We start from the raw sequence: 20,264 nt of genomic DNA, 5'->3' as shown, positions 1-20,264 counted from the left end.
CTCTTAATGGGGGAACTAAGAAAGGCAGAGCTGAGGCCAAGGGTTGGGCATCTGAGTTGGGTATCAGACCAGGCTCCTGAGTCCTCCCAGCCAAAGAAGTAGGTTCCAAACCAGCCAGTCCTCCCCCTGGTAATATCAGCCTCACAAGTTGTTCCTACACTTTTTTTTTTTTTAAATGACAAGAGATAACAGTGTATGTTCCTCGGAAATCTTCTTCTTTCTGTGTCAGATATTGAATACATAGAAATTCGGTCTGATGCTGATGAAAATGTATCAGCTTCTGATAAAAGGCGGAATTACAACTACCGAGTGGTGATGCTAAAGGGAGACACAGCCTTGGATATGCGGGGACGATGCAGCGCCGGACAAAAGGCAGGTATCTCAAGGGCCCAGGCAGCCAACTTTACACCAAGAATTTCAAGAGAGAAGCAAATGTCAGTGCAGTGGGAGCACCCAAGGCTGCCTCTTACCAGCAAGATGCTCCTCACAGCACACCTTGCCGCCACGTGGAGTCAGTCAGGCTCAGCCACTACCGTCACACGCTGTCAGCACTACCCTTCATTTCCTGCTGCAGTATATAAAGTCAGCTTTTAGGAGAAGGGCCTGAAACAATCTCACAACAGGATAAGCTAAATATGAAAAAGGATCTGAAGATCCTTCATTGTTTCACAGCACTCCTTATCAGAATAAGGAGTACTGTATCATCAATTATAAGACACACCACTATTTTATGTGGCACCAAGAAAAAAAAAAAAAAGCTGGCAATTGTAATTATAAAATACATTCTGATTCAGAGAGGTCAAATGTATGTGTGTGTGTGGAGGGGGTTGTTTTAGAATCAATGACACAGACAGTATTAGCAAACCAGGATCCTAGGTTGAGACATTACAATATGTAAGAGGGTCTGTTGAGAAAGCTGCCATGTTTTAGGACTGCGCCCTCTCTCACCCCACCCCCACCCCCAGCCTAGCCTCTGGGCCTGCAGACCATCTGAAAGAAGGGTCTGCTACAGCCAAAGGCCTTGATACCCCACAGGTGTCTCCCCCTCCCCCACCACACACATAGACTCAGCTGCTGGGTCAGGCCAACTGAGGCTCTAGGAGGATAGCTAGATTGGATATAGAACAGGGAGCAAAATCACAAAAATGAGTGAAGTTTTAAAGAGTCAGGAAAAAGGACCTGCATCCCTAGGAACAAGGCTGGGTCCCTTCACCCAAGATGCCACAGATTCTTGAGATTTCTCCTTTCATATTAGAAGCAGAAGATTGTACTTGATATACTAACACCTCTGGACCCCTGATTTTCTTAACAGAATTTTAAAATTCTAGAAATAGAGGCCCATGTTACCTTAGTTATTTGCATGGTTTCCCATTTTTGCTTCAAGAACACTCTAAAAATATTATATTGTCAGCCCAGACAGCTGATAGCAATTTCAGGCGTCTGCAGATTATTATCTTAATTCTAGTCTGCAAAAATGACAACTTTATGATCTATACTTAACTTGCTTTGGTGATTTTTAGTAGTAACTTTGAGAAAATACAGCACTTGAAACATGATCTCTGGATTAAAAAATGCTTTTTGAGCAAAAGCAGGTTTCCTTAGCTACTTTAAGTTACAAAAATTAACTAAAAATTGCTTCCTTGGGGTAGGGGGACAGGATAGACAAATAGTTTGGTGGAGGTAGGCCAGGAGCTGAAATCAGACTCCACTCTGCCTAATGCTGGCTTTTGTTGAGGCCCTAGAAGCCAACCAGGTGACTCTGCATGTAAGGGGAGGAGGTGGGGCAGGAGGGTGGTAGCAGTGGGATTCAAAGAAAGGAAGGACATATCTGTCCCCCAAAGAGCCAATCTGTGGTCCTGCTTTTGCAATGTGTTTGCCTGCCCTGGATGTAAACTATTCTAAGATTTACCAACTCACTTACTGATATTCAAAATTTAGGGGTGAGGGAAGGTTTACAGCTCACACAAGAGTGATTTATACTCTACCAGAATAGTCATACACTCTTAATTCTGTGTTGATCGCACCCACAAGCGGCTTAAGCAGGGTTGAGGGTCTAAGTATTAGATTTTTAGTCATCATGAAAGTGTCAAATAGTTTCAGTTGCTTGGATCTCCTACAGATAAGCTTAAATAAAATCATCCTTCTCTTCCCTTAATACTTTGACCCATGATTATTTCTCTTGTTTTCTCCCAAAATTACACACAAACGTAAGTGTGGGTTAGCGCATGATACCTGGTACCTCTTTTAGACCACAGAATATGGTAATTTTAAAGATGACTCAAAGAGAGAAAAAGTCTCTGCAAGGTTCTGGAAAATGTAATGTTTCCAAGTTTTTTTTTTTTTTTTTTTTTAAACAAATTTCATTATCAGGAAAAGCGCCAGGTTGAGAATTTTTAAAGTTGTTAATCGTATACTTACATTAGAATTTTAGTTACAGATAAATAGTAATGCATTTCTATTTTAAGGCTGTGATTTCAATTTTTTTTTTTATAGCTGATGTGATATTTTTCTTGCGGAATCAGCATTTTAATTGCTTCTAGCATTTTTTTTTAATTGCAAGTGACAAGCTGAGATAATAGCTGATGGTTCACCTTCTAGAGGGGCTTAAGAGTCTAGTCACAGTGCCAGGCTCCCCCAAACAAGATATTTGCCTAAAGTCAGTAACCCTGTGACACTTCCCCACCTTTCCCTTCTAAAGAGATCATGCCAGGTCTGCACACCTTCCTCAAAGCGGGATGTGAAGAAGGTCTGCAGTGCAGCTCAGCTTTGGTGCTTTTTTCCAGGTCTTAGCCTCACTCATCATTCGCCTGGCCCTGGCTGAAACATTCTGCTTGAACTGTGGCATCCTTGCCTTGGATGAGCCAACAACAAATCTTGACAGAGAAAACATAGAATCTCTTGCGCATGCTCTGGTTGAGTAAGTATCTCAAAGTTGGAGGCAACTCATGATAGTTTTTCAAGTAAGATCAAGAGGCTTCTGTGGTGAAAACCCTCTCTAGATGGGTCCTACTTGAGGAAGCTGGTTAGTGCCAGGCTATAAGCTTTACCTTTCAAAATAGTTCTTCAGAGTCCTCGAAAAGAAACCAGATGGTGGACAGCAGCCCCAGACACATCCCACATCTCCCCAGATGTGTTCATAGGGAAGTCATGGTAAAGGTTCTTGGCTTGGTTTGGTTTTCCTGTAAACCCACATGTGTAGGGCCCCACATACCATGTACAAGAGTTAGTATGCCTGCTAAGACATCTGTAGGTGGCAGTGGGTTTAAGACTGTCTGGTCTCCAGCTTTTCACATGTGTCAAACTGCAACTATGAGGAATGACAGAGCTCTTATTCAGAAAGCATATTCGTGAGTAAGAGAATCCAGTGAGGGTAAAATTGCACACATCCTTTACCTCGTTCACCTGTGGTGGGTCCAGAGTCCAGGAATGGGTAGCCCTTGCTTAAGGATTGTGCTGCCAGAGAAAAGCCACTTTCCGAGAGGTAGAGAAGGTATTTTAGGAACTCCTGGCTTCGGATAGCCTCTTTCTGGCAGTGATAATGTCTCCTATCTGATAGGAGGGTTTGGGCCAGAAGGAGAATCAAGCAGCCACAGAGCCACCTCTCCCCAGCCATCTCTAAGGAGCCTTGCATGACCAGCAAGTAAGGGTTAGTGTTTTTGAAACCTCAAGTGCATCCAGCTCCAGGCAAAGGATAAACAAGTGGCTGGTTAAAGGTATAAGTCTTTCAGGACTCAGTGTCATAGCTGGGTACCTCAGCCTATAGATAATGAGCAAAAATGTTTCCTGTCCACCCACTCAGGTCCCTGTATTTCATAGTAATGATGCATCTAGTGACTGATGGTAGCAGAATTCTAAGTAGACCCAGCTCCTAAGAAAGCAGTGGGGCTTGTGTATGTTATTCCCCTTGTCTGGAGTCTGTTTTTAGAGACTTAATACCTGTTGAGCAGTTAGGTATTAAGGAAAGCTCAGTAAAACATTTCCACCTGCTTTAGTAAGAAGACCTTGTGTCTGGAAGAGACTAGATCAGATATTCTTACCAGTCCCTAAGCTAGACCGAGGTGAGGAGCCAGGCCATGCACCCCCAATGTCTGGAGAGAAGATGGGACTCCTGCCTGGCTGGGCTGAAGACCTGGTCCCACCCCCTCCTCCCACTTCCTGCAAGGCAGCCAGAGGCCCTGACACTCACACAGCACAGGAAAAGCTTGGTTGTCACACACAGCATGCGCTCATAGGTCTGACAGAGTTCTCAGGGGCTTTTTCAAATAAAAGAAAGGGTGGGGGGCTTTTTGAAATAAAAGAAAGGGCTATGCTCTTTAGTAATAATATGTTCTAAATATATTGTTTCAGGATAATAAAAAGCCGCTCACAGCAGCGTAATTTTCAGCTTCTCGTAATCACCCATGATGAAGATTTTGTGGAGCTTTTAGGACGTTCTGAATATATGGAGAAATTCTACAGGATTAAGAAGAACATGGATCAGTGCTCAGAGATTGTGAAATGCAGTGTTAGCTCCTTAGGATCTTATGTTCATTAAAAACGCTCAAAATTTAAATGCCATAGAAACACAGATTCTTAGGCAACTGCTTATTTCTGGTATCAGCTGAGTCAGAAATAAAATATATTCTTAAAAGGGAGCTTTGTATCTAAGATTTTGAGTTTTTGAGAGGTTCTAAACTCATGGAAGTTGCTTCACGTGAAATTTGGACTGATTCCGTTTCTGACTGTCTGAGCTTCACTCCCCTCCTGGCAGCCTCTGGAAGGCCTGCAGGCTTCAACATCAGCACAACTAAACCCAGCTTCTCTGCTTCCCTCCCCAACACAAATGAATAATACCTGGAAGCCATGGCTACATTACTCACCTTTCACTTCTCAAAGCACTGTTGAAGAGGAGATTCTCTCTGCCTTGACAGTTATGGTTTTGGTATAAAAATCAGTGTTGAATGTTACCTCTGAATTTATTTCCTTGGGTATGTTTCAAAAAACTTGAGTTATCAGTGAGTACTCCTGAAGATGATCAGAAATGATGAGATATTTATTAATATTTGGCTGTGCTTTTAACTTTGTAAATCTGAATGAGTGACCTCCCTCTCTGTACCTTGGTGTAAAAACAGCATGAGGGCAACATCTGACCTCTTAACTTCACCGGAGGGAAGGAGAAGCAGGATCAGCAGTCCAAGACTGATTCCTATGAGGCTGAGGTCAGCCATTCCTCCTTTCTCTGCCATCTTTACCAGTTCTCACACCAACCGTCCCTCCCACAGTACTCTGTACTGTCCTCCTAGGTTCGATAATTCATTGCAGTGGCCACACAGAACTCACAATACTCAATCTTACGGGGTTTATTAGGGAAGTAACAGGTTAAAGTTCAAGTCCAAGAACACTCAGGATACAGTTCTTCCATCAGGACAGTCTCTTCCCAGCCATGCTTGCAGGCGTGCCTCTGTGGCCCTCAGCCTCTACCCTACTTGGGCAAGTGTTACAAAGCTCTTTTAGCTCTGCCAATAAGTGCCCAGAGGCACTCTGCTACTGCTTCTTGAGCTCCCTCTCTTTATTTCTCTGCCTCCTGGTTCCAGGAGCTTCTCAGTGCAGGGATCCCAGGTCCAAAAGATGTGCTTTCTGCTCCTGGGTGTTCTTCCTTAGTGGTGGTAGGATTCTCTCTCTGCTCTGGAATTGGCTCTCTTTTAAGGCAAAACTGACTGATCCCCTTGGTGGGCCACAATTCTCCTGTTTGGACAGTCCAACCGAATCACTTGGGGGGGAATTACAAGACATGGCTAGAAAGGCCACACAAAAGTGATCCATCACACCAAACTTGGTTTCCCCATCTAAAATTTGAAGTAGTTGAAGAAGATCTCAAGGTTCGACAGGAACCTTAAATCATCTGATTGACTACCTACCACCTCCTCTCTCCACACAGGATCCCTGGATAGTCATCCAGACTTGGGGCTATCTCTAGAAGGAGGAAATTGCCCAAATGTGCACATCCACCTTTGGAAAGCTCTGACCAAGAGCAATGTCTTCCTTGACTTGAGGCCTGACTTGCCAATATGCAGAAGTCTAACTTCCTGTCTGTCCGTCCCATGGATCATCTTGGCATCACCATCAATCCTGATCGCTCTCAAAATGTGCATTCCAGCGTGGAACGCAAGCAAGGCTCACTCACAAAGTCACAACCTGGAAGAGCAGGTCTCTCGTTTTCACTCCAGATGCCATTTCTAATAAAAGCCCAACCACATATTTTCTTAAAATTGTCAGCTAACATCTTGAAGCCTTTCACAAGCATTCCACACTGGATGCTACCAAGTCATGCACTTTTGAACTACACTTTTCGGGGTTTTGTCGTTCTGTCAGAACCATATTGGGTCTTAATTTAGCCAACTGGCACAATCAGTTTTGTGTCAACTATGTATCTGATGAGCATATCATCCAGACAGCATTTCTCAACCGGGGTCTAGAAAAGAATTAAGCACTGAGGTCCTGAGTTTTCTCTGGTAGGCAGAATACTGGCCTCCAAAGAAATACAGGGCCTAGTCACTGGAATCTGTGAATGTCAGCTTATACTGCAAAAAGAATTTGCAGATGTGATTCAGTTTTTAAGATGGGAAGCTTAAACTGGGTTATCCTGGTGGGCCCTAAATGTAATCAAGAGTATTCTTAGAAGAGAGAAAAGAAGGTGATGGCTTTGAAGGAAGAAGGGCCCATAAGCCAAGGAATACAGGGGACCACAAAGCAAGGAAATGGATTCCTCCTTCCCAGCTTCCAGAAGGAACCAACCCTACTGACACCTCAACTTAGTCCAATAAGAATGATTTCAGACTTCTGACCTCCAGAAATACAAGAATATAAATTTGTGTTTTAAACCACTAAATTTGTGGTAATATGTTACAGCACCAGTAGGAAACTAATACAGTATCGTTTGCATGTTATCAATTTTTATGCATATAAATGATACTAGTTCTGTACTGTCCTTCGAAGAATCAAGAAAAGAGTTATTCAAATCATTTGGTATGTTCTATTGCTCAGATGAAGAACCCCAGTTGAGGAAGGCTGGTCTAGACCCTCACTCAAGCCCTGAATGAAAGGGTCAAGCAGCATGGCCACCACCCAGCCACAGCCACCCTGGTTCCTCTCCACTCCTAGGCTCCTCATGACAGTATTCAGTCATCTAAATTAGCTTTGAAAAATGAAAATTACCCACATTTACCAAACTAGCATATTTCTGACAAAGGTACCATAAGGAAAAATGGGCCAATCTCACTGGGAGTACAGATCCAGGGATTCCTAAATGAAGTAAGAGCAAATCAATTCTAGTCATAAGAGTATGCAATAACCATGGTGTTTTTATCCCAAGAATGTAAGAATATTTCAAAGTATGATAAATATGTTCATAAATCACAATAAAGCCAAAAAGGAAAAAATTCTGATAGACAACAAAGACATCTGATAAAATCCAACATCTCCTAGCTTTAGAAAGTTGGTAATTTTGCAAAGAATAAAATATTTTCTTAATGTTATTTACCATCATGTCAAAAGAAAACCAACAGTTGTCTTAATAGCAATAAACTATTAAAACCAAGATACCTACTTTCAACATGTTTCTGAAAGTTGTAGCCTTTGCAACAAGGAATGATTTTTTTTTTAAAAAAAGGCAATACGAGATAAATATAGGCAATGAAACAAAATTATCATTTGCAAATTAAAACAGACTTCCCAGTTTCAACTCTTGTTTCTCCCCTAAGCACATGGCTTCCTCTGCAATCCTTTTAAGGGTGTCTTTCTGTTCTGCAGCTCCTGTATTGCTGGGCTTGGAGGTAGGGTAAGTGCCCTTCTTGCTTCTCAAACTGCTGCTTCTAGATCATTCTCCATTAAACTCCTCCCCAGCCCCTCGTATTTGGAATGAATAGACATCACAGAATGGAGGTTAAGAATATGGCTAGGCTACTTGAGTTCAAATCCTAGCATTACCACTCACTAGCCATGGGACCTTGTGCAAGTTATTTATCCTCTTTTCCTTCTGTGAAGGGGGGTTAAAGCAAAGGAGAATGAAGAAAACCAAAGACACAAGTAAAATACTAGCCTTGAGGACTAAAGGACCATATGAACCACAGCCTCCATCAGACGGCACCCAGAAGAACTAGATGGTGCCCAGCTACCACCAGTGATTGTTTTGATAGAGATCACAACAGAGTCCTGGACAGAATGAGACCTAAATGTAGAACAGAATTCAAATTCACAAAAAAAGACCAGACTTACTGGTCTGACAGAAACTGGAGAAACCCCTGAGACTGTGGCCCCCGGACACTCTGCTACTCAGAACCGAAACTACTCCTGTAGCCCACTTTTCAGAAAAAGATTAGACATGCCTATAAAACAATAACACATGTGAGGAACGTGCTTCTTAGTTCAATCAAATATACGAGACCAAATGGGCAACTCCTGCCTAAACGCAAGGTGAGAAAGCAGGAAGGGACACGAACTGGTTAATGGATACAGGGAACCTGGAATGGAAAGGGGAAGTGTGCTGTCACATTGTGGGGATTGCAACCAGTGTCACAAAACAATATGTCTATAAATTTTTGAATGAGAAATTGAGCTGTAAACTTTCACCAAAAGCACAATAAAATTAAAATAAATGGTACCTATCTTGTTATCCTGTAGGTCTGTTCAGAGGATTAAATGACTTACTATTTATAAACTGCTTTAGAACTGCCTGACAAATAAGTACTTTGTGTTTGTTCAAGAAAAATCTCGTATCTTCAGTCTGCTCTTCTTGTAGCAGTTATATTTAGACAGCCTCCAGCCTGGTCAGTCCCCCTTATTCATTGAAGATTTCAGCTCCATTCACTGTCACTCTCTCCAATACTATAATTTCATAATCATTGGATTTCAATATGCAAATGACGATCTAATTCAGCCCCCTGGCTCCTCAGCTCCTTGTTCTCCTTTCCTCCAGTGATAAGCCACTCACTGGTAGTCTTACTCTAGAGCCCAGTCCTTATAATAACAACTGCAGTGCTCCATAATCTCAGTTTTAAGCATCTCACTCTCCATCAATCCCTGATATCTTTACAAATCCTTCCTAGGGCTTCCAACCCCAGCAGTTCCTTGCCTCAGGATTTCAATCCATTGATCCTACCACTTTTTCACATTTCCTTATCTCCCTCATGCTTTCACTTCTCTCCTTATACTGCTTAAATTCCGTGGTCCATAATTACAATCACTGTCTTGGATAGAACTTCAACTGCTTTGCCCTTTTTCTGTCCTTAAACTCTCCTGGCAACCCCCAACTTTTGTTAGTTAAATCCAACGCTGCCATCTTCCTGCACAAGTGGTTTCCTTTGCCGGTTTCTCCTCCTGACCTTTTGATGTTGCAGTGCATTAGTGCTTAGGCTCGGTCCTCACACCTCTTCCTTCGCACTCATTTGTTTGGTAATCTCATCCTGTCTCATAGTGTTAAAAGCATTATCTTAGTTTGAGTTCTCCCAGAAGCAGAACCTGGAACAATGATTCAAGTGAAAGTAACTCGTAGGAGTTCGGGGGAATTATATAGAGAAGGGAAGAAAACCAATGAAGAGTGTTGTTAAGCCAGCTGTCACTGTGAGCAATTAGAGCTTAATCCCACAGAAAGACTGAGAAACTTGGCAAAATATTTGCTTTGGAATTATCCCCCCTGAGGGACAAGAGAGCTGGGGTATTGATATAACTACTCCCAAGAGTCACTGACTGAGGACTACTCCACTGAGTTGCCATGTACACCAGCAGAGCTGCCTTATACAGTTAGAAAAAAAAAAATTTTTTTTTAAACCTTTATGCAGGGATACAGATAACAACAGCAGCTGGAAGTTGGCAGAAGCAAACTGCAAGTACCTGGGATATGGGCAGAGCACCAACAGAGTCTGTAACAAACGTCTATATGCTGATGACTTAGAAATGTTTAACTCCAGTCCAGATCTATAATTCCTGACTCACATACTCAGCTGCCTATTGGACATCTATCTGCACTTGAATGTCTACAGATACCTCAAACTTAACATGACCAATCTTTCCTCCAGAACCTGCACCTCCCATAAGCTCTCCATTAATGGTAACTCCATTCTTCCAATTGCACGGGCAAAAATCTTGGCATCGTCCTTGACTCTTCTTTTATGTCGCACCACACATTCATCAGTTTAATACTGTGGATTCAACATTCAAAATACATCCAGAACCTGACCATGCCTTACCACCTAAACCACCACTGCTGTAGTCAAAATCACCATCATCTGCAACCTAAACAACCTGAGTAACTACCTAACTGCTCTCCTTGCTTTGGTCTGTTTCCCACGAAGGCGTGGGTTAGTAATTCTGAAACTATTAGAATTGAACAAATAATACGCATATTGTAAGTAATTAAGAACTGAGCTCCTCACTGTTGGAGAAATAAGTTGCAAATTAGGAAAGGTTATAAAACAAACTCTGTGGCATTGAACTGAATGCAAAGTATCAGTGTAAACTTACGGTTTTCATACACAGTCATGCGTAGCTTAACATCCACAATATGTCCTGTGAAATAGGACATTACGTGATTTGGCAGCTGTGCGAACACCGTATTAAATACAGGCAGCCCCTGGGTTACAAACATCCGACTTATATACAACCTATATTTACAAACCAACCCCCGTAAAGCGTATTATATTAAAACTTTGAGGTACATACAATGGTTCATAATAACAAACAGGATCCTGGCTGCACAATCGCTTTGTATACAAGAGATATGAGGTACACATGTTGCATTCGAGAAGCTGTCGCATTCATTACATTCAGTTCTGTCCGCTATATCCCATTCTCCAATGGGGATTTCTGAAGTTAAGGGACCACGAATGTACTTCTGACTAGAAGTTAACCAAATGGATGTTATGTGAGGGATTTATACTTCCAGAATAGCAGAATAAAGCTCTCCAAAAATGTCCTTCATAAAAGCAATGCGAACACTGGCAAAAACTGTGGAAATCAACTTTTTCAGAACTTTGGAAATTAACTAAGGGCTTGCAACAATCCAAGGAGTGTTTATTCAAGGAAAACAGATTGAATCGCAGAAGAGCCAGCCCCATGGCATTTTAATTTTCCCTAATCCCACCCACCTTTCCCCAGTTCCTTGGTAGCCTGGAAAACCAACAGCCCCATAACTATGGTACCTGTGAAAAACAGCAGCCTAGTTTAGTTAGTAGTTGGTGGAGAAGACAGAATGGATTTGGGACTCCCCAAAATTTCTATCCCCAGAGAATCACCACTGTCTGGCAGCTTGCTGAAAAGCTCCATTTTCAGGAACTGTCTTTATCTAACCAGGCTCAGCGCTCACTCTGTACAAATAGCCCTACCTGCATGGCAGTCAGTGGCAACTGGTTAGTATTACAGCCTCCTGAGACAGCATTACCAGTTGGGGCTAACAAGAGGCTGATCAAAACACTTGAAAAAACTGGGGAAGGAGATGACCACAGGGGGACCTGAAAAGCTCTGACAAAATCCTCGGACTCTAGAAGGCCTTGTGCATGTGTAGGGGTGTATGCATGCCAGGAAAGACCTGAGAAGGCCCTAAGCTCTCACCTCTAGCTGATCTTGAGGATCTACTCATGCAGGAGGTGAAGACTAAGGCACAATTGAAGACATTACCCAACACACACAGCCCCTCAGCAAAGGCTGGGAGACTTACTGGCTCAAAGCATTTAAAAAAATCTCTGTCCAGTCATTAGCTTAACACTAAGCTAACCAAGCAGAGATTTCGGTGACTGCACATGACAAAGAATACAGAATTCATTCAAAAAGTCCCTAAACAAGCAGCAGCAACAACCATAAACAGGAACTGAAAATACATCCACACAAAAACGGATACGTGAATGTTTATAGCAGTATTATTCGTATTACCCAAGAAGTGAAAACAACCCAAATGTCCATCAGCTGATGGAGAAACACTGGATTATTCAACAACAAAAAGGAATGATACATGCTACAACATGGATAAACCTTGGAAACACTATGCTAAGCTAAAGAAGCAGATATAAAAGACCACATATTGTATGTTTCCATTTATATGAAATGTCCAGAATAGAAAAATCCCTAGAGGCAAAAGGAATATTGACTGCAAGGAGCTGGGGAGATGGAGGAATAGGGAATGACTGCTAGTTGGCATAGAATTTCTTTTGTGGGTGATGAAAATGTTCTAGAGTTAGATAGTGGTAGTCAATGCACAATTTGTGAATATATAAAAAAATCACTGAATTGTATACTTTTAAAGGGTGAACTTTATGGTATGTCAATTATATATCAATAAAACTGTTCTTTAAAATATATAATGGTGTGTGTGTTTGTGTGTACACACACATACATACATATGTGTGTATATTGTTAAGTGCCGACGAGTCGGTCCCAACTCATAGTGACCCTATGTACAATTGAACAAAACACTGCCCGGTCCTGTGCCATCCTCACAATCATTGCTATGTTTGAGCCCATTGCTGCAACCACTGTGTCGATCCATCTCGTGAGGATCTTCCTCTTTTTTGACTCAACGGCAGTGGGTTTGGGTTTTTTTGGTTTTTTTTTTCTACTTTACCAAGCATGATATCCTTCTCTAGGGACTGATCCCTCCTGATAACATGTCCAAAATACGTGAGGTGTAGTTTCGCCATCCTTTATTCTAAAGACATTGTGTACACACACACACACACACACACATTTGTGTGTACATAAGATAGATCCATATAGCTACGTATATGCATGAGTTAGTGTGCATACATATATTTCTATCTCTGCTGAGAGGGCCTAGGTGCAATGCCACCCCAATAAAAATGAGCATACCTACTGTCCAGATCTTGATTTCAAAACACTCTCTCCAATAAAAAGAACCAAGCCTCCTTGGAGAAGGGGTTGATTCCAGGGCTGAGACAGGGAAAATACAAAATAAGCCTGGAATATCTCTTGGTGCCAGAAATTAAGGAAATACTAAAGAAGAGATAGGGTTTGTGGAAAGAACACAGGACGTAACTTGAAGTAGCTCCAAATGACCAAAGGTGGAACAATTTGGACAACTAAATAAAGACAACGTTGGATTATAACCCATACAATAAAATAAAAAACATTCGTTACCCAGACTGATATAAATAAATAGGGACAACGGGCACACACTGGTTTCATTGCATCCCATAAGGGTTAGTATGTTGTGTATTTTTATGCACTCATCTCAAAGTATTTTGTAATTTCCCTTGAAATCACTCCGATTTACAGTATCAGTAAAACACCTCCTGGCGCGCCTGGTTTCCCACCTGTAAGACTGAAATGGCGACCCAGGCTGCAATTGTTTAGAGAATTGCAGGCCACCGCTTGCCAAGTGCCTGGAGCAGCCCTTTTGTACTGGTTAATTACAATTATCTGGGTTGTAAATGGAGCCCCTCTGAAAATCAAGCTTTCTTCATTTTGTTTGTTTTGTTTTTTTAGTCTGCGAGCTGGTGGCGCGTCCCGGAGCTGAAGGCCAGGGTGCGCCTCCCTGGCGGAGCCGCGCGACCCCAGGCCCGACAGCGTGGCCCGAAGTCCTCCGTGGCAGAGCGGGCTTAGGGCGGGTGGCTCTGCCCGGCTTCTCGCAGGCTCCTCCGCCCTGTGGACGCCGCGTCCCGGCCTTCTCCCACTCCCACACGGCGGTGGCCGGCAGCGGAACTTGCGCACCCCGCTGGCCTTCCCTCGCCGGTGCAGCACAGGCGCTTGGGGCGCCGCGGAGTCCGCATGTCCAGCTCGGCCCCTGAGCCTGCCTGGCGCGTCCACTGCTCAAGTCCACATCTCCGCCCCCGCGCCGGCCTGGGACCTGAGCGGCCTAGGGACCGGCACGGGCACTTAGCAGCTTCCGCGGGAGGCCGGTCTGCGCCCCGCACCCGCCTCTGGCGCAGTCCACCTCCCCATGCGGAGGAGGCCAGGTCGCGCAATCCCGCTTATCGGCCCATCTCCCGTTACATAAGGCGCGCCTCTATCTCCTGGGGCATCGCTGACCGCGCGGCCAGCGCGCCTTCTCCCACTCGCGGGGGCCCGCCTGCCACCGCTCCCCGCGGGCTTTGCCGGTCGTGGGGGAGGGGTATTGACTCATCCCTACATGGGTCTCCAGCACTCGCGCAGCCCACGGTGGTTCCCTGCGCTTTCCCCACCACGGAGACCCCTCAGGAGATACCTATTCTACAGATGAGGAAACTGAGACTCTCAGAGGAATAATCTAGCCAAGCAGCGACACTCCAGGCACTGGGGATCCACGAGGGGCAGGGGCCGGCTGCTCAGTGTCAGGGCCTGCAGCTGGCCTGGGAAGGTTACGGCACGGACAAAAGAGGGGGTGCGAACATGTCACCAGTGGGAGGAAACGTGTAGACAAGACGAGGAGACTTCAGAGCAGGAGGGCCCCTCATCCCTTGGATGACCCTTGTGAGGGGGCTGAGCCCCCCTGGGGAGAGGACGCCTGGAGGGGGAGGTGTTGGGTTTGGAGGAGGAAGTGGGTGAGAGGGAGAGCTTGACATCAGCACCCAGTAGGCAAATGCTGCGGCCTCCATCGTGGGGTTTTCTGGAGAACCAGCCCTGGTGGCGCAGTGGTTAAGAGTTCAGCTGTTAACCAGTAACGTCGGCAGTTCGACTGCACCAGCCACTCCTTGGAAACCCTATGAGGCAGGTCTGCTCTGTCCTAATAGGGTCACTACGAGTCGAAAGCGGCTCCACGCAATGGGTTTGGGTTTTTTTTTTTTTTTTTTTTTGGTTCTAGGAAAATGAGGGAAGGGCAGGAAAAGGCTACATACGTGCCAGCATCCCTGCAGAGGAGTGGGCCGCTCAGTGGCGTCACTAGCGGGGGTGAGGGCGGAGGGGTACTGACTGAGCTGTTGACACTGTCCGGGGTCGGGGGACTCCAAAATGACTGTCTAAAATTTTTGCACAGCATTTCAGCAGAAATCTATTCGTTTTTTTATAAAAATACCCCTGTAGATAGTTATGACAACAAAAACATTTTTTGAAAGCCCAGCTTACATGTATCAATATACCTATAAGGCTAAACAACTCTATGCTAATTTACTTTTTGAAACTTCTAATGTGCTGTGGTCAGAGCTGTCATCATTATTCAGTTACGATGACACTTTGAATCACGTGGTTCCAAGTGCACCCCCTACAAGCAGGCTGCTGTTTGCTGGCTGCCAGTGTTTTTATAATCGCTGATTTCCTCAACTTCTCTGGTGTACCTACAATATTAGGGTAATTAGTATTCGTGAACATATATCAGTTTTTTTTTTTTGAGTGAAGTAGTAATTAAAGGAAAAGGAGAAAAATCAAAAAGGCTTCTGCTCAGTTACTCATAATGTTGTAATTCAATGTAGAAAGATTTTACAAAATAATTTTGTTGTTAGTACTCATATAATCTAGGAAATATTACAGTTAAGCAATTTACAACTATATCACGTATTTAGTCAAGATGTTCACCAAGTGCTGAAATGTTTGTGTATTTGTTCCTGTTTATTTTTATGGTATAATTTTATTTGTGAATATATTTCCATATGCATTTGTCTACAACTTCTACATTATTTGGGCTGTTACCAATTATGCAAACCTAATCCATTAATGTATCTCATGTAACAATAAAATTTAATGTTAAAACGAACATAATTTCAATGTAGTTCTTAAATATTTTTACTTTGAATTTCCTTGTTTTCTTACCGAATTTTCACTTTAACCACATGAAACCATGCAAATGTAAATACATTTAGGCTGTGCATACAATATTGTAATTTAAAGGTGTAATTTTAATTTTGCTAGTTGTTTATGTCACTACTATTGCCATTACATTCAGTGATATACTGGAATTAACGACTTACGAGTAATGTTAGTACAAAGAACATTATTAAGGATTCTGTATGGTCTGGTACAGGAGGAAGTCCATGGGGGGGGTTACACCATGAGTTATTACCACACTGGGTGACACCAACTGTAACGACACCACTGGGCAGCTGGCAGAGGACCCAGAGCCAGAGCAGGCCCAGGAGCTGCCCTCCACAGCTCTCATTCCACAGAGACTGGTAGGCAGAGCTGTCTCTCGGGGTCTCACTGGCACTGGGAACAGTGACACTGTCCCACCTGCTCTAAGGCTGAGCTGCCTGTTGCTAGCTGGCCCATTAAGGAGTTTCAAGTAGGACAGCCCATGGCTGGAAGCCAGGCAGCCCCCCAGTGTCCAGGCTGCCCATGCTCAGTCATCATCAAAGTGACTTCAGACAGGAAAGGTCCAGAAGGAGCCCAGAATCCTTCTGGAAATCAGCTTTTACACTCCTTCCCACAGTAGCATCAAGGGGAATCAGGTGGGTCACAGAAGGGAACTTTACTCTTCCCCTTTTGTCCTGTTTGAATTTTTTATCCAAAGTATATATTACTTTGGTAATTTCATAGATTGTTAATTATAGAAACAAAGCCCCAAAATTCCCACTGCTGGTAGACTGTGATCACAGCACTGACTGCCCAGCACTTCTGACGACCCCAAAGGGTCTGTTGGGCAGGCATTCAGGGTGGTCACCAGGCAAGACTGCTGACAATGGAGCCGGCACTGCTGACACCAGACCCCCCCTCAGGGCCCTCTCACCCTCCCCTTGGAGTAAGCGCATCCAAATCTTGGAAGCCGTGCCCCAGGCCCTCCTCAGTAAGTCCACAAGAAATCAAACTCTTTCCTTTACGCGACACTGGATTTTCCACAAAGTAAAATCAAGATGAGTAAAGATGTGGTTTCTAGATATTACCTGACAAAGCGGAGACCAGGGTGTAAGGCGTCACCCCTTGGGCCTATAAAAGCTGCCACCAGAGGCCAAAGCCACAGCCACTCAGCTTAGGCCAGCCTGCGTGTCTGCTCCTCACTGCTACAGTGTTAGCTCTGAGCCCCATGGCACTCTGGTTGACTGTGGTCATTGCCCTCACCTGCATTGGTGGTCTTGCTTCCCCAGTCCCTGTGTATAATCGTCACATCTGGGTCCTCCGGGAGCTCATTGGGGAGTTGATCAACATCACCCAGAACCAGGTGAGTGCCCACCAGCCAGGGCCCCAGCTCCAAGGGTGGCGGGCTTGAGCTTAGGCTGCCTGTGGGTCAGGAAGGAGCCCCGTGGATCAAGGGGTGGGCCTGGCCACAGGCAGAGAGAAGAGCTGGGCTGGGGGTGCAAAAAGATGGCTGGAGCTGTGAAGGGGTTTGGCAGAGCTCCCAGGGATCACCTGCCTTCCTGGTCTGGCCCTGCCTCCACCTCCAGCTCCTACTCAGTCATTCTGGAACAGAGAGGCAGAGAAGGTCCAGCACTGTCCCAGGACCACATGGCATTTGCCAACTGGATTTTGAACACAAAAATGGGGTCATTATTCATAGCATCTTAGTTAAGTCCATTCTTACGGAAGGATTTGTTACTAGAGTCATCTCCTCTCCCCACTAGTAACAGCTCACACTTTCTGAACATATTACGTGTTAGGCCGGTGTTTGCGGGCCTGACATCTCATCTCACCTCTGTGAACAGCCTCACAGGCTGGTGCAATGACCCCGTTTTACCGACTAGGTTTCAGTGAAGTGAACTCACTTGCTTAAGGACATAAGGTCTGTAAATGGCAGAGGTTGGTTCAAACCAGGCCTGGCTGACCACAGTGTCTGTGCCCCCAACTTCAGTGTCTCTCGATCCAGAAAGCAGGGTGTTTACACCCCAGACCCCACCACCTCCCATCTGATGTGTCCTGGCCTCCAGCAGCCCAGGCTGCCTCCTCCCACAAGGTGCCCTCAAGATGTCCTCCCCTGAGGCCTCTATTGCTAGGCCTGATGTCTTCTGTCATCCTGCCCCAGCCCTGGAGAGCTTTGCACAAGGCTTGTCCCTTACCAGAAGTATCACTATTTAATTTTTCTCTCTTAGCCCCAAGACCCTGCACGATGGGTCTCCCCCATGATGCAGAGCAGGAAAAAAGCTCAGGAATGGTGAGGGCTGCCAGGCTGCCCCTGTGCTATCGACAGGATGCTGGTGCAGTCTGATCCTTTCAGGTTGGCTCTGGCAGCCAGGACCACTGCTAGCACCCTGCTCACTGTCTTTTTGCTCCCTCAGGCATCCCTGTGCAATGGCAGCATGGTGTGGAACGTCAACTTGACAACCAACGTGGTAAGTCCCCTGGATGCTGAGGGGAGGAGGCAGAGGCTGTAGGCCTTGGGTTTATCTTCTCTAAGCTTCACTCATACTGCTGGGGGGGTTCCAAGAAAGCTTCAGGTGCTGCCTTCTCTGTCCTCATAATCTGGGCCTTCTCACCACCCAGTCACCTCTGCAAGGCCTCTCAGGCCCTCCTCCTATAAGCTCACAGCGGGCAGCCATCCTGAACCAGGGGCTGTGGTGGCTGGCAGGGCCTGACATCTTGATGGTCTCTTCCTCACAGTACTGTGCAGCAATGGAAGCCCTAAGCAACGTCTCTGACTGCAGAGCCATCGAAAAGACCAAGAGGAATCTGAGCGGTGCGTGCGAACAATACAAGGCCCCAGCCAGTGTAAGTCTGCCCCCAGGCCCCACCCTGCACCCTCTCCTCCCAGTCTCACATCCTCCCCAGCCCTGGGATCACCCTGGCAGCTCCAGGGGAACCCGAGGCATGTGCCCACCAGGGGTGAGTCACTGTGGCAGTGGGGACGTGGCCTTTGGGATTTACAGGACCTGGGCTAAAGGGCTCCTGACTCCCACCTGAGCCTGTTTCCACATCTGTGAAATGTGGGCTTTGTGAGGACTAAATGAACTGGTCTGGAAAGCCCCCTTGCTGTGGGCATCCCACTAACCTGCTGGCCTCTCTGTCCTGCAGCAGGTTTCCAGCTTGCAAGTCCGAGACACCAAAATCGAACTGATCACCTTCATGAAGAACCTGCTTGATCATTTAAGGAGAATTTACCGCTATAGATCTGTTAACTGAAGCATGAAAAGCTCATAGCATGATCTGCAGAGACAGACCCTGAATGTTTAAGTTGCAGATTCATTTTTCTCTCAAGTGTCAAAAATACTTTGGGGGAAGGGTTGGGGTGGGGTAGGATTTCCTTAGTTTAGACTCCAGCCTGTGCTGCCTAGCTTTAGCTGCCCCTTCTTTGGTCCCCCAGCTCGGCCAGGAGGGCCTCCACCATTCAGGAGCTTGGTGGAGGAGGGGGGAAGACATTGCCCTCCACCCACCCCCCCTCTTTAGAGCAAACTGTAGCATTATAGTGGGTGCCACCCTCGCTAGTCATATGGTGGGACAGAGACCCACTTCATATGGGGGCGACTGAGGCAGAGTGCAGCTCAGGCATGTTTCCTCTTGGTCTTATTTATTATTTCGTGTTATTTAAACAGTGTGTTTGTCCATATTGGGATAGGGAGGGACTGGTGCTGTCAGACCTTGGAGCCGAGGGCCAGAGACTCGCAGCCCCAGCACTAAGCAGCTGGCGTTAGGCATCCTGGTTGATAAGTACTGTGTGCAAAATTCTGCTACCTCACTGGGCCCTGGGCCCTGGGCCTCGCTGCTCCTGTCTGTGGTCAGTCAGCCTCCAGCCAAGGAGTAATTTATTGTTTTTCCTTGTATTTAAAGTTAAGTATTAAAATATGCTATCAAAGAGTTAATATATATAGAAGAGCGGCCTAGGAGGTTGCTGGGATGGGGTGTTGTGTACTGGGGGAGGGATCAATGATTAAGTTGTTTCATTGACCATGCCAAAAGGGAAACTGGAAATAAAGTTACAGATGGTGGCAAAAGAGGCCCGATTGTACTTGCCTTTTATTTGGGTTTCGCGACTGTGAGAGGCAGGCCCGTTGGAGAAGAAGGTGCTAGAGAAGTGGGGAGGAAGGGAAGTGAGGGATGAGACCTGGGCTGAAAGACAGTAAGCAAGCCCCTGGAGTGTGGGAACATGGCCTGGGGGAAGCCCATCCTCAACCTTCATGCCTCCCATCTCCCACCCTCACCAGTGAAGTGGAGGAAGCATGGCCAGAATATTGCGGTTCAACGAGGGCATCTAGAGCAGGCAGAGACCTCAGAAGTCATCTCATGATCACATCTTTTGATGAGTGGACAGCCTGTGTCTGGCACCTCCCACACACCATCTGTGTCTCCCTCACAACCCAGGAGGGTCATGAGGACTCTGGGCTCAGAGAGGGCAGGTGACTTGCCCAAGGTCACACAGCTCATAAGGAACTAAGCCAGGATTTGAACCCAAATCACTCTGACTCCAAAGCCCACACATTTAACCACCCTGCCTCTCTGTCCAAATAACA

General features: G+C 45.5%; 2 protein-coding genes across 2 annotated transcripts in view; both read left to right on the top strand.

The window, feature by feature from the left end:
* RAD50 (RAD50 double strand break repair protein) overlaps nt 1-8,665 on the top strand; it is a 90,408-nt gene extending 81,743 nt beyond the window's left edge. The window contains exons 23-25 of the mRNA XM_049872603.1: nt 230-372; nt 2,784-2,917; nt 4,348-8,665. Of these exons, the coding sequence (XP_049728560.1) occupies nt 230-372; nt 2,784-2,917; nt 4,348-4,534 (464 nt within the window). The 3' untranslated portion in view covers nt 4,535-8,665. The remainder of the gene's footprint in view (nt 1-229; nt 373-2,783; nt 2,918-4,347) is intronic.
* Nucleotides 8,666-14,768: 6,103 nt separating this feature from the next.
* Nucleotides 14,769-18,939, top strand: IL13 (interleukin 13). The gene is made up of 5 exons (XM_049868216.1): nt 14,769-14,850; nt 16,896-17,047; nt 18,099-18,152; nt 18,421-18,528; nt 18,832-18,939. Exons 1-5 carry the CDS (start codon nt 14,769-14,771, stop codon nt 18,937-18,939), a joined length of 504 nt encoding a protein of 167 aa, XP_049724173.1.
* The last annotated feature ends 1,325 nt before the right edge of the window (nt 18,940-20,264 follow it).

This window comes from Elephas maximus, chromosome 2 (assembly GCF_024166365.1).
Source record: "Elephas maximus indicus isolate mEleMax1 chromosome 2, mEleMax1 primary haplotype, whole genome shotgun sequence".
NCBI classification, from domain to species: Eukaryota; Metazoa; Chordata; class Mammalia; order Proboscidea; family Elephantidae; genus Elephas; species Elephas maximus.
Note: the sequence above shows the minus strand (reverse complement) of the source record. Positions and strands in the feature narration are given on the sequence as shown.